The 18,772-nt window shown below is 46.1% G+C and overlaps 1 protein-coding gene across 37 annotated transcripts in view; it reads right to left on the bottom strand.

Annotated features, from left to right (window-relative positions):
• PPP6R3 (protein phosphatase 6 regulatory subunit 3) overlaps nucleotides 1-18,772 on the bottom strand; it is a 122,642-nt gene that overhangs the window by 40,878 nt on the left and 62,992 nt on the right. For 32 of the 37 annotated variants that reach the window (XM_042237941.2, XM_060404364.1, XM_042237943.2 and 29 more), the window contains 6 exons: nucleotides 17,218-17,283; nucleotides 15,103-15,215; nucleotides 12,815-12,928; nucleotides 4,560-4,689; nucleotides 2,112-2,264; nucleotides 136-285 (listed from right to left, as the gene is read on the bottom strand). In XM_042237941.2, the coding sequence (XP_042093875.1) occupies nucleotides 136-285; nucleotides 2,112-2,264; nucleotides 4,560-4,689; nucleotides 12,815-12,928; nucleotides 15,103-15,215; nucleotides 17,218-17,283 (726 nt within the window). The remainder of the gene's footprint in view (nucleotides 1-135; nucleotides 286-2,111; nucleotides 2,265-4,559; nucleotides 4,690-12,814; nucleotides 12,929-15,102; nucleotides 15,216-17,217; nucleotides 17,284-18,772) is intronic. The other 5 variants (XM_060404366.1, XM_027959333.3, XM_060404365.1 and 2 more) reach the window with 1 other exon arrangement.

Below are 18,772 nucleotides of genomic sequence, written 5' to 3'. Positions count from 1 at the left end.
ACAATCGAAATAAGACAGTTAAATCCTTAGATTCTGAAATCTCACCTCCTACCCTTAGACTTCAATTCACTTCATAACTCAAGTAGAAAACTACTATAACCAAGAGTGGCAGAAAAAGACACCAAGTAAGCTTACGTGTTTCAATAACAAGTTGTCACCAGCAGAGTCTTGATCAGTAATTGCGCTATTTTCTGTGTTTTCAAAAGGACTTGCAAGAATCAGTGCAATGCAAATTTCCACTTGTGTATGTAAAAAGTTATTCCATGTGTATTTGAAGAACATGTCCTACAAAAAAAAAGAAAAGCAATGCTTTCTTTTACTGTCACCTCCATCTTTCAGTCACTACTTCAATACATTCACCAAATAATCAATTAATAAATGATGTGCTCATGGTACAATAAAACAAATTAAATGGAATACATTATTTCTAAAGGCAGTTTAAAACGCCTTCATACACTAAATAACATTATATTTGCTCATTCAACACGTCAGAATTTGCAAGGAATCTAATAGAGACCAACAATGAATACGTAAAGACAATAAATTTCTTGGAGAAAATCTTTTTGTTTTCACAGTGTATCACTAATGCAGATATTAAGTTTAGTAAATTTCCAATGATTTTCAGAGAAATTTATGAGATTTCATTTTGATTCAACAAAATGTTCACTGATGACTCCTGAGCAGTGCCCAGTGCTAGTTGCAAGATACAGTCTCCAATGTCAAGGCGCTCACACCTTAAAAAAATAACCACTCTAACGCTCGAAACTCGTGGAACTATCAGCAGACGGAGCAAAACAAGACAGTATGGCAGGAGGTGGTGTGTGGAGCTCCGGGAGGTGCAAGGGCTTTCCAGATTACCCAGAAAAGGCAAAGGGAGCAGAAAAGAAAACAGCTCCTAAAAGCACAAAACGCACAGCTGCAGTATGTTTTCAGGATATCTCCGAGTCTGGTTATCCAATCTCAAAATGAAAAAGTAATGATTAATGATTCATTTAGAAGTTTTATCAAATTTAGCACTCAAAAGTAGCTCTAATATTAACAACAGAATGAATTGACAATAGCTGTACACTTATTAGTAGTAAGATTAAAGACTAGTAATTGATGACTTCAAGGAGACTCCCAAAGACAGGCGTGGGAAGTTATGTTCCTGTCAGAGGGTGAGGCAGAGACTCTGTCCACAGGGGGCAAGGGCTATGCTACCACGCAAAGTGTGAGCCTGTGGCGCTCCTTCCTCTCCAGGGGGCCCTGCTCTCCGTGCCCTCTACCGCTGTGCCACTAACATGTCAGGCTAGAACACAGCTGACGTAGCTCAGCGATGCCACAAAGTGCAATGGCATGGTGGATAGAGCGGGCACGGGTTTCAACGTGGATGTGAATTCAAATCTTGGCTCCACCACTTACTAGCTGTACTCTGGGCATGATCTGAAAAAAAGTTTTATACCCATGATCACAGGAGAAATGTATATGAAGTGCCCACTTGATGTCTCTCATGTGAAGAGCAAACACCAGGCCCTCCTCTGAAACACATGCCAAATTCCCCTGGGGCACCGTGTGACCACCCTGGGAACCGCCTGTGCTATGGCAGACAGGTCAGAGCCGGCAGGGGCCCCAGGCCAAGCCCGTGGATCCCAAGCACAGGCCTCAGAGCTGGGGACCTCAGGAGTACAGAAGTCCAGATAAGACGGTCTTAATACCCTCTACAGCTCTCTCTCAGTGCAAAGACAAAAACCTGTCCCCTGAAGACAAGCATTATGAAGGAAAACAGTGCTGCGGGCAGCAGCCACTTATGGCTCACACAACCCCCCAAAGAAAGTGATTGCACTCACTCCTGCCTCCACAGGAGACCGAGCTTTCGGAGGGAAATGTCTGTGTCTTAACTGTCCCAGAAATTCTCTATAACGCAGGCACAGATCTCTATGCAGAGCAATAATAAATCACTACTGAAAAATTAAAAGCACTCAAAACTGATGATAACCTCAAGGGCAAAACTGTTTGCACTCAGACCAAGAAAAGTCACTGACACATACTATGAGTTTATGAGGTTCTACAATCAGCGATCTTATTTATAAAAGCTCAAGAGCAAGTGAAGACATCATTCGGGGACATCTTACCAGTATGACCCCAATGCTATTCAGCTCCATGAGGTCCCCGTTGATGCTGCTGGTATTCGTCTGGAGGAGGCTGGATACCAACCTAACCACACTCAGTCGGGTGTTCCCCACAGGGGGGTCCAGCACGCCCCACGTAGTCTTCATCACACTTTTCTGAGAAAGAAAAAGCTTTCTGATTAGATTCAGTTCAGGACTTCCCTAGTGGCCCAGGGCTCAAGAATCCGCCTGCCAACGCAGGGGACACAGGTTTGATCCCTGGTCCAAGAAGATCACACATGACATGGGGCAACTAAGCCCACGGGCTGTGGGGTCCATGCTCCACAACAAGAAGAGCTGTCTCAGGCAGAAGCCCTCACACTGCAACCAGAGGGCAGCCCCGACTCGCCGCAACTAGAGAAATACCTGCAGGCAGCAACGAAGACCCAGCACAACCAAAGATAAACAAATAAAGAAATTAAAAACCAGTTCAATAAACAAACGGTGCAGGAGTATGTACTAAGATATCACACTAGTTAAACTAAGCCCACAAACAACTTGGCCTAAATTCTACACCTGCAGAAAAATCCAAAACTGCTACTGATATCTTTAAGATATGATGAAGTAAATATAAGAGAAAAAATAGGTAATTTCCCTAGACTACATATTTTATAAGAAATCAAGTACCCCCCTGCCTTCAATATTCTAAACAAGCAGAAAGCTTGTCAAGTCCATGAAGAAAAAGTACAATACTCCAAACCTGACCAGAAGGCTGAGAAATTAAGAGAAGTGACACGTGGTTTTGGAACACAGTCCTCAACCTCTGCCAAAACTGGGATAAAAATGCAAACTCAGTAGCTGCCTCTGGGTCACAACCTAGAAGCAGGATCAACCTCAAACCTGCTTTCATCCATAAAAGGGAGTTTGTATTCTTTGAAATCACAGAAGATAGACCCAGAACATTTCAGAACTTTAGAAGTTTGGCAGGAGACCCATGACAAAGTGAAAAGGGTGTCCTTTTCCATGTCCCCGTCCAACAGGGCTTCCCAGCACTCCCGCCTGCTCTCCTCCAGGCCCAGGGGAAAGGGGAGCCACCCCCCACTCCCTGCAGCGCAGTGCTACTGAGCATGGACCTGCTCACGTGCTGCCCTGTGCAGTAAAGCCAGTCAGGGGCTGAACTCACTGCCCCCAGCAGGGAAGAGTCCACACAAAACACTGCCTCACTTTGGAATCAGCCCAAGAAGAGCACCAGGGTGAGAATCCACACGAGATGCTTTTCTGTCAACCGAGAAAGGAGACAGGGACACCTGAGACCCAGGTCAGGGGCGCCCGGCCACACCTCCTCCTCTCTCAGGCCCTCCCCCTCCTCCGACTTGCACTTCTTTTCTCCTGAACAAATCCTGCTTCTTCCCTGGCTCTCCTGCCCTTCTCCCCAGGCCTGGCATGAAGGACGCCACCGGCCAACATCAGTAGGCGCCCTTTCCACGGCAGGCCCTGAGCACCCCAGCCTGTGCCCCAGACCACTGCCTGCTCGCTGGTCATGTGAGGAGACAATCTAGGAGCTGAACCAGACTCCAAGCACAATGGACATAAATTATTCTCTGCGCCCCCTCCACCAACTGGAAACACCTAGAGCAGAAGGGAGACACTACCACACACTATCCCTGGGAACTCACTCCGCAGAGGCCGCAGAGATGCACTGTGTAAGCCTGAGACACCGGATGCAATGAGGCACACAGGAGGAAAAACCAAAGTGAAGGAACCAGCGTGGGCGGCAGAACTCTCAAGGAACTGTCTTCCACCCCAGAGACACCACAAGGGAGCGCCTCGTCCCCCGGCCTCAGTCTGCAGCAATCCCAGGGGCAGCCGTGACAAAGGCTACGGGCCTTGGACACCCTGCTTTTCTAAACCTTCACCGTCTGCGTTTTCAGTGGCTGCCTGAATAAACAGTCATTTCTGGATTAGCACACGGATGCCCCTGACAGAAAAACTAACTCTCCAAGTCATAATCAACCCACCACTTCTTAAATGACAATCTGTCCATCAGGCAGTTACACTGCTCCAACTCTTGAGTAAGACAACTCAACTTCCAAGATTAGTTTCTTGAAGATTAGCGTGTACCTCAAAGATGTGAAAATAACATGCTATTAGAAGAAAACTATTTTACTTGCATGTAAATACACAGAATTTATAGGAAAAAAAGTAAAGAACAAAAAACTGAGTTTTCTAAGCAGGTAAGTATCTTACTTAATTTACTTAATTCTATTCCATTCATCAATTTAGACACTATATACAGATAAAAGCCAATTTAAAAACCAGTTCAAAAGCAATGAAAACAATGGCCCTTTTAACATACTTTGCACAAGGTGGGTGGGTCACAGCCAGTTCTTTAACTCAGAAGGTTCATCTACCTTCTAACAGCTGAAATCAAACCACGGAACTGTTCAATGATGCTTCAGAGAGCTGCCTTACCTTGGGGGGCTCAAGCAGGAGTTCGTGAAAAGATCCAAGTCTTCCTCGAATGGCTTCTAGAACACTCTTGTTGACCGAACAAGCTGAATGACTCATGCCTGGTGGGCAGATCTCTATATGGCCTTCAAATCTTGAAACAAAGCAAGTTAATTTTATTATTTCAGAGCAAACCATTCAAGGTGCTCTGTAACAGCGTATGGTAGTGGCTGAGTCACATGGTCATGCCTGACTCTTGCAACCGCATAGACTACAGTCCAACAGGCTCCTCTATTCGTGGGATTTTCCAAGCAAGAGTACTGGAGTAGGTTGTCATCTCCTCCTCCAGGGGATCTTCCTGACTCACATCGGCAGGCAGGTTCTTTACCAACTGAGCCACCAGGGAAACCCGCATCAGAGTACAGAGATATTCAAAACAACTATGGAATACATGTAATTATATCAAAATTTCTGGAAGGATAGGAAGAGGGCATAATAAAACCTTGATGGGGATCAGCTGACATGACCAGAAATCCAACATATGCTGTCAGGGGAGAAATTATATGCCATTTCCTCCCATTTTCTCTGAACTTTCTAGCTCCTTGCACCTACTGTACTAACACCACGTCTCTAACCAGAAAATGTGGAAAGCAACCAGAGACCCCTGAACAACAGTGCATACCATCTTTGCCTACCATTGGATGACTATTAATAATAAACAGGCCTGGGATTTCCCCGGTGCTCCAGTGGTTAAGAATCGGCCTGCCAACGCAGGGGACACACGTTCGATCCCTGGTCCAGGAAGATCCCACATGCTGTGGGGCAACTAAGCTCACGTGCCACAACTACCAAACCTGGGCACCCTAGAGCCTGTCTTCCATGCCACATGCAGCAATGAAGACCCAAAGCAGCCAAAATAAATAGGCCTGTATTGCGCTAGGATTCTCTCAACTAATCCATCAATATCGCTTCTTTAAAAGGAGTATATTAATGTTCTGTATAAAGCTCTACCTATAGTCATTATAAGTGGCTTGGAGCGTCCCTGGTGGCTTTACAGTAAAGCGTCTGCCTACAACACGGGAGACCAGGGTTCAATCCCTGGGTCATGGCAACCCACTCCAGTATTCTTGCCTGGAAAATCCCATGGATGGAGAAGCCTAGCAGACTACAGTCCATGGGGTCACAAAGAGTCGGACACGACTGAGCAACTTCACTTTCTTTCACTTATAGTCATTATAAACCCTTTTTCTTAGGAAAACAATGACAAAATTGCCTTCATAAAATCAGTGTTAGGAAGCATGGGGATTCTCAAAGTTGGGGGACAGAAGGGAGGGGTTTAACAATACGGGTGCACAGTTCAGGTTAAAAGATAAACCCGGGAGTGGTGTGTCAGTGCAAACTCGCTGCCAACAGCATAGCTGCTGGAGCAAGGCCTGCGCTGAATCCTGGCCTTTGGCTCACCAGCTATTTGTCCTGATACGGAAAGAACAGCGCCCCCAGGACTGTCGGGGGCCATGCTGGCACCGAGGGCCGAGAGTAGAGCCCGGCACAGCTGACACCTGGAGGAGGGACCGTTACGACAGCCATCTGAAAACATTTCACACGTGCAAGTGATTTCCAAGAGCTACACATAACAGCGTTCAGAAATGCAATTACAGAAAGGGCGCGTGGGCAGGGGAAAGGACTTCTGCTTTGATTATAGTGCTTTTTACTGTGTAGGGGTTTTAATAATTTATGTGGCCAGATATCGCATTCTTCACTGCAGTTTCTGTCCAGGAAGCCAGACTTCGAAACTTCTTCACAATGTCATATCCTATGAGCTTCTGTATGCTTTTCCTCTAGTATTTTTCATTTATCTGGAATTTATTTTTATGCAAAACAGGCATAGACACTGGATTTCTTCCCCAAGTGGCGAGTCGCTTTCTAAGCTACATTTACAACCTGCTTTTTCCCACTCGTGTGAAAATACCATACAAAAACTTATACTCAAAATCCTTACTCATTCACATAAGTTTCATTTGTTCATCTGATAAATACTGGTGGTGGTTCAGAGGCGAAGTTGTATCTGACTCTTGCAACCCCACGGTCTGTAGCCTAGCAGGCTCCTCTGTCCATGGGATTTTCCAGGCAAGTATACTAGAGTAGATTGCCATTCCCTTCTGCAGGGGATCTTCCCAACCCAGGGATAGAAGCCCAGTCTCCTGCATTGCTGGCAGATTCTTTTTACCAACTGAGCTGTTCATCTAATAAATACTTAATGAGCATAAACTTATCTACCTGCCTTGACTCAGGTACAACAGTCAATATCCACGGTATTTCTCACATTTTGGTTCTTTCAAATGTATGTAAAAACCCACCAAATCCAAAACAAAACTCACACTGACATTCCAAGCAGAGGTATGTTAAATGTGGAACTCAGACTCGGAAAGGCGCAGGCTGTGGCGGCTGCTGGGGCGCCGGCAGGCAGCGCTCTTCGTCTGCTGAAGCTAGTGCCCAGACACACCGCGGCTCCCTCACGCTCACCAGGGGAAGACACTCTGCCTGCGCACAGCTTTGGGTGATGACGAGTAAAGCGCTCACACATTCACTTCTGAGTTTGTGTGATATAGTTTTCACTTCTCGGGGGTAGATATCTAAGAGGGCTAGATGACAAACGTCCGTTACTTAAAGACTGCCAGGTGCGTGCAGAAGGTGGCCGCGTGGCTCTCCATCCCCGGCGGGCCGTGCGCAGCTTCACTGTTGCCAGCGCTGGCTAGTTGTTTATGCATATCTGGCTTAGCTACGCTTAGTGGGCTGAATGGTGCCCCTGCCTCCAAAACACACTGTCCACCTCCTAGTCCCCAATGTGGATGCCTAGGTTTCCTTCCTGCCTCACGACCAACAGCATGAGCCCAAAAAGAACTGGTGAGGGGGATATTCTCACCATGGCCCCTGATTTTAGGGGCTATGATTTCAGCCTCTACCACTAAGAATGACGGCGCTCAAGGATTTTCTATTTCTCAGTTCCCAAGTTCCTTTGTATTTCTTATTTGCAGACGTTTTATCATAAAAGGCTTTAACGAAATGGTCACACGGTTTTACTTCTTCAGTTTGTTGATACGAGTTACATTGATTTTTATAAAAACTATTTTTATACAGTGGCTTTCAGTTCAAAGAATGGAGGGGAAAGTACAGACTGGCCATCTGCCCCCTGCCCTCACAAATGCCCAGCCTCGCCACTACCAACATCCTCCACCAGAGCATTCACTGCAACCCCTGAACTGTGCTGACACATCCCCATCACCCAGAGCCCACGTCCTGCACGGTGCGCTTCTGATGGCGTACGTTTCACGGGTCTGGACAAATAATGACCTGTATGGGGCACTAAGATATTACACGGAGGATTTTCATGACTCTAAAGGTCCTGAGCTCCACCTGTCCACTTCGCCCCCACCACCACCCTCTGGTCATCAGTGATCTTTTTACCGTCTCCACAGTAAAATGAGACATTTTCCAGAAGGTTATGTAGCCTTTTCAGATTGACTTCTTTCCCTTTTTCACTTGCATTCAAGGTTCCTCCATGTCTTTTCATGGCTGGAGGGCACCTTCTCTTTAGGGCTGAATAATATTCCACTGTATGGATGAACTACAGTTTGTTTATCCACTCACTTACTGAAGACATCTTAGCTGCTTCCAAGTTGTGGCAAGGGTGGGTAAAGCTGCTAAACAACCACGTGTAGGTTTTTGTGAACATACGTTTTCTACTCCTTTGGATGAATACCAAGGAACATAACTGCTGGGGCTGTGTGGTGAGAGTGTGTTTGGTTTTGTAAGCAATTGCTGGACGGCCTTTCCAAGTGGCTGCAGCATTTTGCGTTTCCACCAGCAAGGAATGAGAGCTCCTGCAGATTCGCGGGCCTGCCAGCACTTGGTGCTGTCAGTCAGGTCCAGTGAATTGCTAGCATTGTGCTTCTTACTGATTTCTGTCTAAATGTTATGTCTGTTTCTGAGAATAGTTTAGACTTACAGAAAAACTGTAGAGTCCCCATATGACCTATACTTGATTTCCCCCATCATTATCTTACATTTATCAAAATTTATTCACCAATACTCACACGTAAAATCCACACTTCACTCAGATTTCCGTGTGTTCACCTCAAGCTGCGTCTCTGTCTGGAGTCCATCCAGGACGCCTCACTATGTTTACCGTCAAGAGTCCTCTGTCCTTCGCCTCCTCTTGGCTCTGACAGTTACTCGAACTTTCCTGGCCAGGTACTCCGCAGAGTGTCCCCCAGCTGGGACCTGGTCTTGTACTTCTCTCATGACCGTGGGTTTTTGAGAGGAAGACCACACAAGTGAGACGCCATTTTCATTACACACCGTCAATGCAACTCAACAATGGCTGCTGACTGCGTGTCTGGCTGAGGAGGTGCTGGTTGTAGCTGTCCTTCCACAGGGCACTTCCTAGAAGGAAGTCATGAGGTGCCAGCTACAAGCAAAGAGTGGAGAGTTTTGCTCTTCCTCCTCGAGATGGAGTTAGGAACTACTTGGAATTCTGCCACATGCGAGAGCTGTCTCTTCTTCCCCATTTATTCGTTCCACCATCTATTTGTGTCAGTATGGATTCCTGGTTAAGTTATTTCATGCAGCTGCTTCGTGTTATAATACAGTGCTGCTTTATTCTATTGTGCAAGTACTGGCAGTCCCAGCTTGGCCAACGGCAGCTCTTTCAGTTGCCTCCTGTGTCCTGCTCACAAACCCTTACTGTGGGTTTTTTCCTCTTTTTTTTTTTAGTCATCTTGCACATGGGTTCTTGGTTCCCTGACCAGGGATGAAACCTGCGTCCCCTGTATTGGAAGCATGGAGTCTTAACCACTGGACCTCCAGGGAAATCCCCGTGGGTCTTCCTTGTAGAGCACGTCCTTAGTCTCTACACTACACGACACTCCACACTCATCTCACGTATGTCTTACCCCAGTGGTAGAACCAGCCATTTCTCCAGAGCCCTGATTCCTTTACTGGAGGGCAGGGTTAGAAACCAAGATCTGGGCACACAGTGCGCTTGTTTCTACTGGTACATCATGGCTTCTGGACCTCCCAAAGCGACTGCCGCCTGGGTCTAACTTCATATTTCACGGTAGGCAATTTCTAGCATCCTACACTGACTCTCTCCTCAACCATGTCAATGCGCACAAAGGAGCCCAAAGACAGTCTCCACTCCTAGTGCTTCCAGATGATCTTCCACTGCTCTGCTAAGGTTCTCCATCCGCCCACAGATCACTGCTCACTCTTCCCACAAGTCTTTAACATGTCAATCGCAGTTTTTTGTAAAATTCCCTACCAGATAGTTCCAACACTTTTGACTCTAGTTCTATTGACTGCTTTTTCTCTTGAGAGCATGTCGGCTTCTTTTTATTTGGCTTCTTCATCTTGTAATTTTTTGGTTGAAACGTGGACATGCTGTGTAAGACAACAGAAACTGATTTAACTAGTACTTGTCTGCAGCGGACACACCTCTCTTGCCCTAAGTCTTTAGTGTGAAGTTTGGGGATCAATTTACAGTCAGCAGCGGAGCTAGGTTCAGGCTCTGCTGTTGCTGTGACTGTTTTTTTCTCAGTGTACCATGACTCAAACTTGTCTCACGTTACTCTGTATTTATAGTTACGGCTGGACCGCCAGGTCTTTCTCAACGTCTGCTCTGCCCTCAGCCGAAGTTCCTCCTTCAAGCTCGCTCCCGTGCTGACGGGCTCCCTGTGCCAGGCCGCAGCCTCCCCTCCATCAGCACTCAACTATACCCACTCCAGTGTGGTGGCCTGCAGCGGGGGAGGCGTGGGAGGAACTATTGTTCTGGCTCAGCCTCAGGCACCAGAAATGCCCCTGGGCCTCAGGAATGGGCCATCTCTGCGAACCCACCCTTTCTTCAGGGACAGGGGCTCTCTAACAGCCTGGGTCCTGAATGTGTCCCTGCTTGTCCTGCGGGATAGAGGTTCTTTCCTGGTCCCTTCCCCCAACCGCCAATGGTCCCCATGCATGCTAAGTCGCTTCAGTCATCTCCGACTCTTTGTGAGCCCAAAGACTGTAGCCCGCCAAGCTCCTCTGTCCATGGGATTCTCCAGGCAAGAGCACCAGAGTGGGTGTGAGTGCCCTCCTCCAGGGGATCTTCCCCCGTTTCTTATGCCTTCTGCAGCAGCAAGCAGGCTCTTTACCACAAGCGCCACCTGTAAGCCCCCACCTGCGCCTTCAGGGTTACAGGGGTGCTGCCCTTTCCCCAGTGGCTTAACAGCCAGCAGCCAGCATGTCCTGAGCAGGGCTAACAAGTGAACGCAAAGTCCCGTGTCCACAGTTCTCAGGGCACCCTTGCTCTCCCTGCACCTGGGGCACTTATGGCAGTAACCAACCTACTATCACTCTCTGTTTATTAAAAACATATCGGAACCATCACCTTTTAAGCTGAAAAATGGAACTATATGAAAATAGCTCAGTTCCTCAGTAGAAGATAAGAGTTACACTGTGCACTAACTTACCCCTTCTCTCCATATTTCTTGAGTTTTATTAAAATAATCTGGAATTTACTGTGTTTTTTCAACATCTGACTTGTTCAAGTCTTTCCTAATAGTCACAGGAATTTTCACATCCCTGTTGCATTTATCATTACTTTCACCAACATATTTATCTTAAGTTCTTTACTCTACCTTACTTTTTCTGTTTGACTTTGATAAAGTTCATCTTCAGGTAACTGACCCCAGGAACGGATGGAGCACTGAGGTCTCATATAACTGAAAATGCCTCATGCCCTCACACAGCAATCAAAGTATTTCAGGGTCACAATCCTGCCCTCTGTCTTTTGGTGTTTATGCAACTTTACAAATGAGATGTCTGGCAATCTGATCTGCTTTGTAGTTAACCCATTTTTTCTTGTTCAAATAGTTTCAAGATTTACCCTTTACCCTAGGGACTCAGAAATCTCCTAAGGATAAGGCTAAGATTTTAGCCATCCACCACCCCTCCGTCTGCCCCTCTTTAAAGTTAAGCCTGCTTAGTGTCTGATCACCCTTTGTGGTCTGGGGGTAAGTTCCTTCTGATCAGGAATTTCTTCTGTCATTTCTTTTACTGTCGTATCATTTCTGTTCTCAAGCCGAAGTCATCCACATAAATCTCACAGCGCCAGCTCATGTGCTTTTAAAGGATTTTAAGAGATGATGCAACTGCCTTACACCAGGAGTAGCAAGATAACATTCCTGTGCCACCTGATTAATACCGTAAGTTACTGGTTACATTATTTAAAGTAGGAATTAACAGGGAACTCAGAGCTGCAGATACAATCCCAAGATTACAATACACTTGAAGCACTGCTGCCACACTGACATTCCACGATCAAGCAACCAGAGACGAAGACGACGGGAATAGAGATGGAGACGCTGGGAAGCAGGGACTGATACGGCTGTGTTTACTGTTTTGCTAGGAACCAAATGACACCATTAAACATAACTCCAGAAGTCCTGGGCCACCAAATTCGCTTATGCGGACAGCAGACCTTGCTGCTCCTTCACGTCATGCCTCTGCTTCACAGGATGGACCCAATGGTGAAGAGGAAAAGACAAATCCTAATCGCTAAACCACACGCTCCTGGAACACGAATTGCCTACCTCTTCAAATTCTCATTCTCAGGAAACAATCTGGAAAACTCTGACAATAAGTAAATCAGCTTTAGGTATAAAACTGTAAAGAATATGACAAATATTAAATGACTTGTCCAGAGGCACACAAATAGGAAAAACAGACTATCTTTCTGATTCTTAAACACACCTAAAATTTTCCTTAAGGCCTCAAGCCACCTGTCCATCCATTTTTAAACAGCCTAATGAACTGCAGTGCCTCACGTGCGAAGCCTCAATTAGCGCAGAGAGGACAGAAGAGCCCTGAATCGCCACTTGGAGGAGAACTGCACACCAACCCGGAACAGCTATTCTCAATTTTCACAAACAAGAAATAAGCTTCTCCTGAATGTGAGCCATTCTGCATGGGTTTGACTTATGATAGTAGTATTTTGGTAATGAGTACAAAAACTCAAATAACAAGAATCCAAATGTTGCCAATAGTGTTTACTAAAGCATCTTTTTCAACTACATCTATGTATGTACGCATTCATATAAAACTATTCATACAGTAGAAAAATATTCAACAAATGAAATTCAAGGGCATGATACTGTAGTAATAAACCACTAACTTAATTCTTAGTTTTTAAAAATTCTAAAAGGAAAACCAAATGACTCATTTCATGAAACAGAAGGAAAACTTACGTTGGTCGCCGTGTCTCAAGTAAAGTCAACAATATCTGGATTGCACTGACTATGGCCGATTCATTTTTCTCCGTGTGGAAAATATTTGATAGAAGCTGCTCTATAATTTCTTGCCTAGGGAAACAAATCAACAGTCAAGTGCTAACTGTAATGTTATTTAACACTAACAACTTTGGAAGAAAAGGTCACAGTAATACAAGAACTATATAAGAATGTACTTAATTAACCAAGATCTAAAACAGGTACAAGAGAATATCGATTGCTGCATTTTGCCCTAAAATTAAAACCTGGTAAATAAATCAAAGTAACTTGGCAGAAGTGAAATGGATCTGACTGAACTGCTACACATGAAGTATTCTCCACAAGCCCTCCCCAAGACACTCTCCTATGCATGTAAACAGGTCACAATTAAGGTAAAATACAATAGTAACCTGTTAGGTAAATTTATACACATGTTCTCAAGGAAAACTTGCTTCCCAGGCTCTCAATAATTTTTAGGACCCATGCAGATTAAGAAACACAATCTCTCTTGCACTGTGACTGACAGCTGGTTGTTCCTGTCGCTCGCCTGACACACACCAGTCTCCCCACAGTACAGTGGGCTCAATGGATACTAACACCAGCTCCTCCACCAGGTCAGGATGGCAAGCAGGGAATAAACTCTTCCTCTCTGGGGGAAGCAAACAAAACTGGCATCTAACCTAACTTCAGAGGATCCCCTCACAGGAAGCAGTCTTCCAGTACTCCCAGCCAGCACTCAAACTGCTTGTAAGACCTCTAAACAGTACTGTAAAAGTCACTCAACACACAGCAGTCTACAGAATAAATATTAAACTTGGAATTGAGCTCTGAAAAACAGGCTGCTTTTCTTTTTACAGTAAACCCATATATTCTTCAAATAGCAGCCTCACCCCAGAGAGAGGTACCAAGCACCACCTGTGGCCGTGGAACACTCAGAAGGTACCAGTCTGAACCCACATGAGTATAAAGTACACGCTGGATTTCCCAAACTTTGTACACAGAAGTGAATGCAGAATATCTCATTAATAATTTTAAATAAACACATGTTGAAATATTTTTGTATCTATAAATAATATATACTTATATATTCATATAAATTATAAATATATATGTAGCTATTCTAGAATATATAAAAATTTCACCTATTTTTTTACTTTAATATGGCTACTAGAAAAATTTTAATTACATGTGACTTTTATTGTATTTTTATTAGACAACGCAATCATGTACCATATGAAATTACTGACAGCCCACATTTTTTAACCTACTTGAATGGCAACTTCACATGGCTCAACCTCATACTAGTATAATTACTAGTACTGTATGGAGTACATAAGTCACAATGACAAGGATAACTAACACAGGGCAGGTAAGATGACATTTTACTCAGAAGCTGACAATCTCTTAAGTTTTGCTACTCGAGAGAACTAGTGAGAAGGGCCTTCCCAGCCAAAAGATGGAAATGAGCCTCAATACATAGGAAGACTAAAAAAAAGTCTGACAAAGTCACTAAAAAGAACAACAGTAGCAGTAAACTGAAGCTAAACTGTCAATCATATGTAACAATGCTAACTATTCATGGTCTTTCCCAGTTACGCATCCCAAGTGGGGAAATGCCACTTTTTCTATTAAAATCACTTATAGTTTTACGGATTCAGGTTGAACGCATGCACGATGTTTGATGGTAAATACTCTCCCTGAGAACGTGTGGCTCTAGATACACCAGTATGGTGGGCTGGCCACTCACAGACTTCACAATCGCACACCACCGCTAAGTGGTCTTCCACCTAAACACAAGCTGTCGGTTCCCTGCGAATTGCCTAGAAACAAGGGCAAAAGCAACACAAAGAAACAAAACACACGGGATGCAGAACCCTTCCTATCAGGTCTGGTCAGGCGACCCCTCGACAGCTGCCAAGGTAGAGTCAATCCGAAGAAGAGCTTCTGATCCGATGTGTTTGCACTTAAGATTCTCTTCCCTCAAAGACCGTGGAGGCAGCGACTGCAGTTATGATGTCACTGTCCCATCTCACAACCCTACGCAGAAATGGCTCTTATTCATTAGCACATCCTTACCCCGCAGGTCTCCAAAGGGCATCACGAGGGGCTGAGATCAGATGAGCAGGCTCTCCTGCCTTCTCGCCCACCCACAGGTATTTTCCAGGGACCCAGTCCCCACATGAGGAACACTTACCAAAGAGTGACAAGGGCAACGCATCACAGAGCGTCAACAAGAAAAGGCAACAAGAACAGAGATGCAAACATACTTCTCTAGAGTGGCAAGCAGGGGGTCTGGCTCTGCACTGCTCTGGACCTGCAACATCTGGTCTCTGCTCAGGCGGACAATCTCACAAAGTGACTGTGCTGCATTTGAGTGCCGCTAGAGGAAAGAAGCACAGTGTCAACTGCAGAACACACCAGAAGTCAAACTTATCATGAAGAGTTAGTGAAGAAACTGCTTAAGTAACACAAATTAACACTGGCCGTAAGCTACAGTAAATAAGAAATAACATTTGTAAAGTATTGAGTATTTTACCCTCTTGGGCTGATGAGCTTTGTTAACAATGCTGCCAACAAAACACAGCTGCTGTGTGTAGAGAAATGTGATTAGAGTCCTGGCAAGGAAAGTTTCTACAATTAAACTCGAAGAAAAATGTATGCCCTCAATTGACATACTTTTAGCAGCACAGAAAGATGAACCCACCTCCTTGACTTAAAAAAAAAACCAAAATGCAGCTTTCTGGAATATACTAGTGAGTAGGTAACCCTACCCCTTCTTCCCATGCTGGCGTGCGACGCCACAGCACGCTCTCAGATGCTGGCGCCAGGCACATGGCACTGAGCGCCGCCCGCCCAGCAGGAGCAGAGCTATGGGATTCTAGTGTAGGTGACAACGCGCACCAGGATACCAAACCCCACGGCTTGGGATCAGGCGTCACAAACCTCCTCAATAAATGTACACTGGACAGTATAGTGTAGCATGCAGCTTCTCACTTAATACCCAACAGAAATATCAACAGGACTGTCAAAAAAAAAAAAAAAACTTTCTTGCACGTCAAGGAGAGAAGGTGCTGATGCCTCCAACACTCTGTCCTTTGCAAACGGACCTGCTCCAGAAGTGGGCCTCTCCTTCGCCAAGCCTTCAGACAGCGACAGTGTCCAGCTGAGCCACAGCCTAGTAAGGAGCAAGCTGCGTCCCCGCCCTGGGAACAGGCCAGGCCCGCCCCTGCCCTCCCTTACAGCCCACGGGAAACGTGCTCTGGAAACCATCGATGCCCCCACCTCCCCTTCCCCAGCCACAGCAGGAGGACCGAGGCCCCTCCAAAGCTATGGCATCCGAGACCAGTCCACACAGGAGTGTCCTAAGTGTCAGCAGGAACAATACTACAGGGGCAACAAGTAAACTGTCGGAGGAGAGCTACAGCCCGTGCATGGCTAGCTCTTTGCCTTTTTTTTTTTTTCCTGAAAGGGACAGTGGGATGGAGAGCCTGCTTTTGATGAACTCCAGGTACTAAAAGGTTTTGAATGGACTGGAGCAGAAGGGAAGTCTCCCCTTCATAGGGGAAAACACCCTCCAGCCACACGCTTCTTCCCCGGCACTGTTCTTCTACAGCGCTCACTCTTCAACTGACCCACAAGCCAGGGCATCGGAGGAGGGCGCCCGTGCGCAAGACACACCCAGCATGTTCTCTGAACCAACTCCTCTGTAGATACTACATCAAACCACGTGGAATGGTAACTTCTCTAGGCAGAAATGGCCACATGCTGGCCACTCCACAGGGCTCAGAGCCGCACAGCAGCTAGGTGGCTGTCTCCACTACAGAGGCACACCCGCTGGTGACTCCTCCCGGCCACCCCAGAGAGGTCCCCGAGCAAACTCCAGAGCAGCTCTGACGCTGCTGCCCAGCCAACCTTCAGCACCCAGGACAAAGGCCAAATCGACCAGGGCACAGAAGCAAGTGCCCAGGAGCCCAGCACCCTGGGACGCAGTGGGGACCTGGAGCTGCTGTGTGTCTGGAGGCTTTTGCCAGAATGGAAAACACAAGCGCAGACAGATATGACCACATCATCTGGACTAAAGATGGGGATAAAAGAAAAAAGTGTGGAGGAGGTTTGTGAGGAAGGCGAGCAGATGCAGCCCCCGATCTAAAGAGATGGAGCAAGACCCAGGGCTTACCGTTTCACATCAGGAAACTGGGTCTCAGCGAAACACAGCGTCTTTAAAAGCCTTTGGTGTTTAGAAAGCTGTCAGCCTGAAGCACGCCAGGCGACCACTAGCACCTGTCCTCCTCATCACATCTAGCAAAACGACGCTCTGTGCCCGAATGAGCATGGCTCTTTCTCCAAAAAACTCAAGTTCAGAGTCACGAAAGAGAACTTACATCTTCTTCTTGCGATGGATGAACTATTTCCACGAGCCTCTGGATAATTTTCTCCTCATTTAACCACTGTAAAACACATTGTAGAAGGAATCATAGCAATGAGTGGCTCCCGTCCAAGCCCCAGTGACGATTAACACACCTGGAGACACCCATCATATTTTAAGTAGAACGTTACAGGTTTTCTCTGAACTTTGAACACTACAGGAAATTAAAAGTCCCCCAAAGAAACTGCCAGTGCATATATTATTTTAACAGCAGCTACAGTACCAACTACTCCCCATATCACAAAGCCACATGCCCAAATCCTACACATCAGCTTAGTGACGTTAGTTCTCAGGCACCGAGCACTAACAAAGCCTGTGCTTTCTTACGAAGTGAAAGCAGAGATGGAACCCTTCTCTGTAAGAGGGTTCATTTTAAGGGAGCTTCAGAAAGGCTGAGAAAAACAGTATGCCGTATCAAGCCTTCGGTTTAAAATACATGATGAACTTTCAGATTCTAAAACAAAAACCACCACAGGAAGCGTAGGGGCTGGGGGGTGCCACGGAAAGTTTATCTACCTGGTCACATGTTAGCAAAGAACTGATATCATGACTAGGACACTCTTCTTCAACTATGCATCAACTACTGCCATGAATGAAAATATGAAAGGGCTAAGAATAAATGAAAAAGCACCTGGTGTAATATTACTTCCACAGGGAAGAGAAACACCAAGTAAATAAAGGCAATCTCTACCTAAAGCAGATGGATGGACACACACACACAATCCCAAATGTTAAGAGAGATGGGGGGTGGGAGGCAGGAAATCAAACACAGTTTGCTAAAGGCCGCAGAGAAATTCTTAGGTTGTCTTCAAGCTCCTCAAGGAGAGTATGCCAAAGGAAAATGCAAACTAAAGATCTCAGGAGACCACCAGGAAGGCAGGGGCCCATCTTATTTTAAGATGTTTTAAAATGTGCACAAGAAGCCCCTCTGGGGTCTTGTTCACACACAGATTCCGACCCAGGAGGGCAGAGGTAAGATCCAGGTGATGTCTGGGACCACACTCTGAGTAGCCCCGTCCTCAAACAGGACGCCAACGCCTCTACAGAGAAGCTGGGGCTGAGGGTCTCGACCACCTAGAGACAAAGTGGGAAACTTTGCGGGCAGTGAACTGATCCCCCACCACCCACCTCCACAGCTACTAACAAGCGGCCACAGTCCCAGCCCACAGCTGGCCCCCAGACCAAAGCCAGACACTCAGGAGTTCTCACTACCCTTCCCTCGACCTCTGCCTTTATTAACCACCTACCGCTACACCCCTTCACACCTACTCCCTTGGAAGTGAGCCCTAAAATCTAACCCAGAAGTGACCAAATTTGGGAACTCTAAGAAACCATACTAACCTACTCCAGTAATAAGAGATATAAAGGCAACCGCCCTCTTAGCCTTAACTGCCTTCTCTGGAGTCCCCAGTCTCCACGGAGAAATCATTCGCATCCACAAATACACACCCAAAGCCCCAGCTTAGGGCCCTTTCCCGGGATATTCACTAGGTCCCTCAGCTGACATACTC

This window comes from Ovis aries, chromosome 21, assembly GCF_016772045.2.
Source record: "Ovis aries strain OAR_USU_Benz2616 breed Rambouillet chromosome 21, ARS-UI_Ramb_v3.0, whole genome shotgun sequence".
Taxonomy (NCBI): Eukaryota; Metazoa; Chordata; class Mammalia; order Artiodactyla; family Bovidae; genus Ovis; species Ovis aries.
Note: the sequence above shows the minus strand (reverse complement) of the source record. Positions and strands in the feature narration are given on the sequence as shown.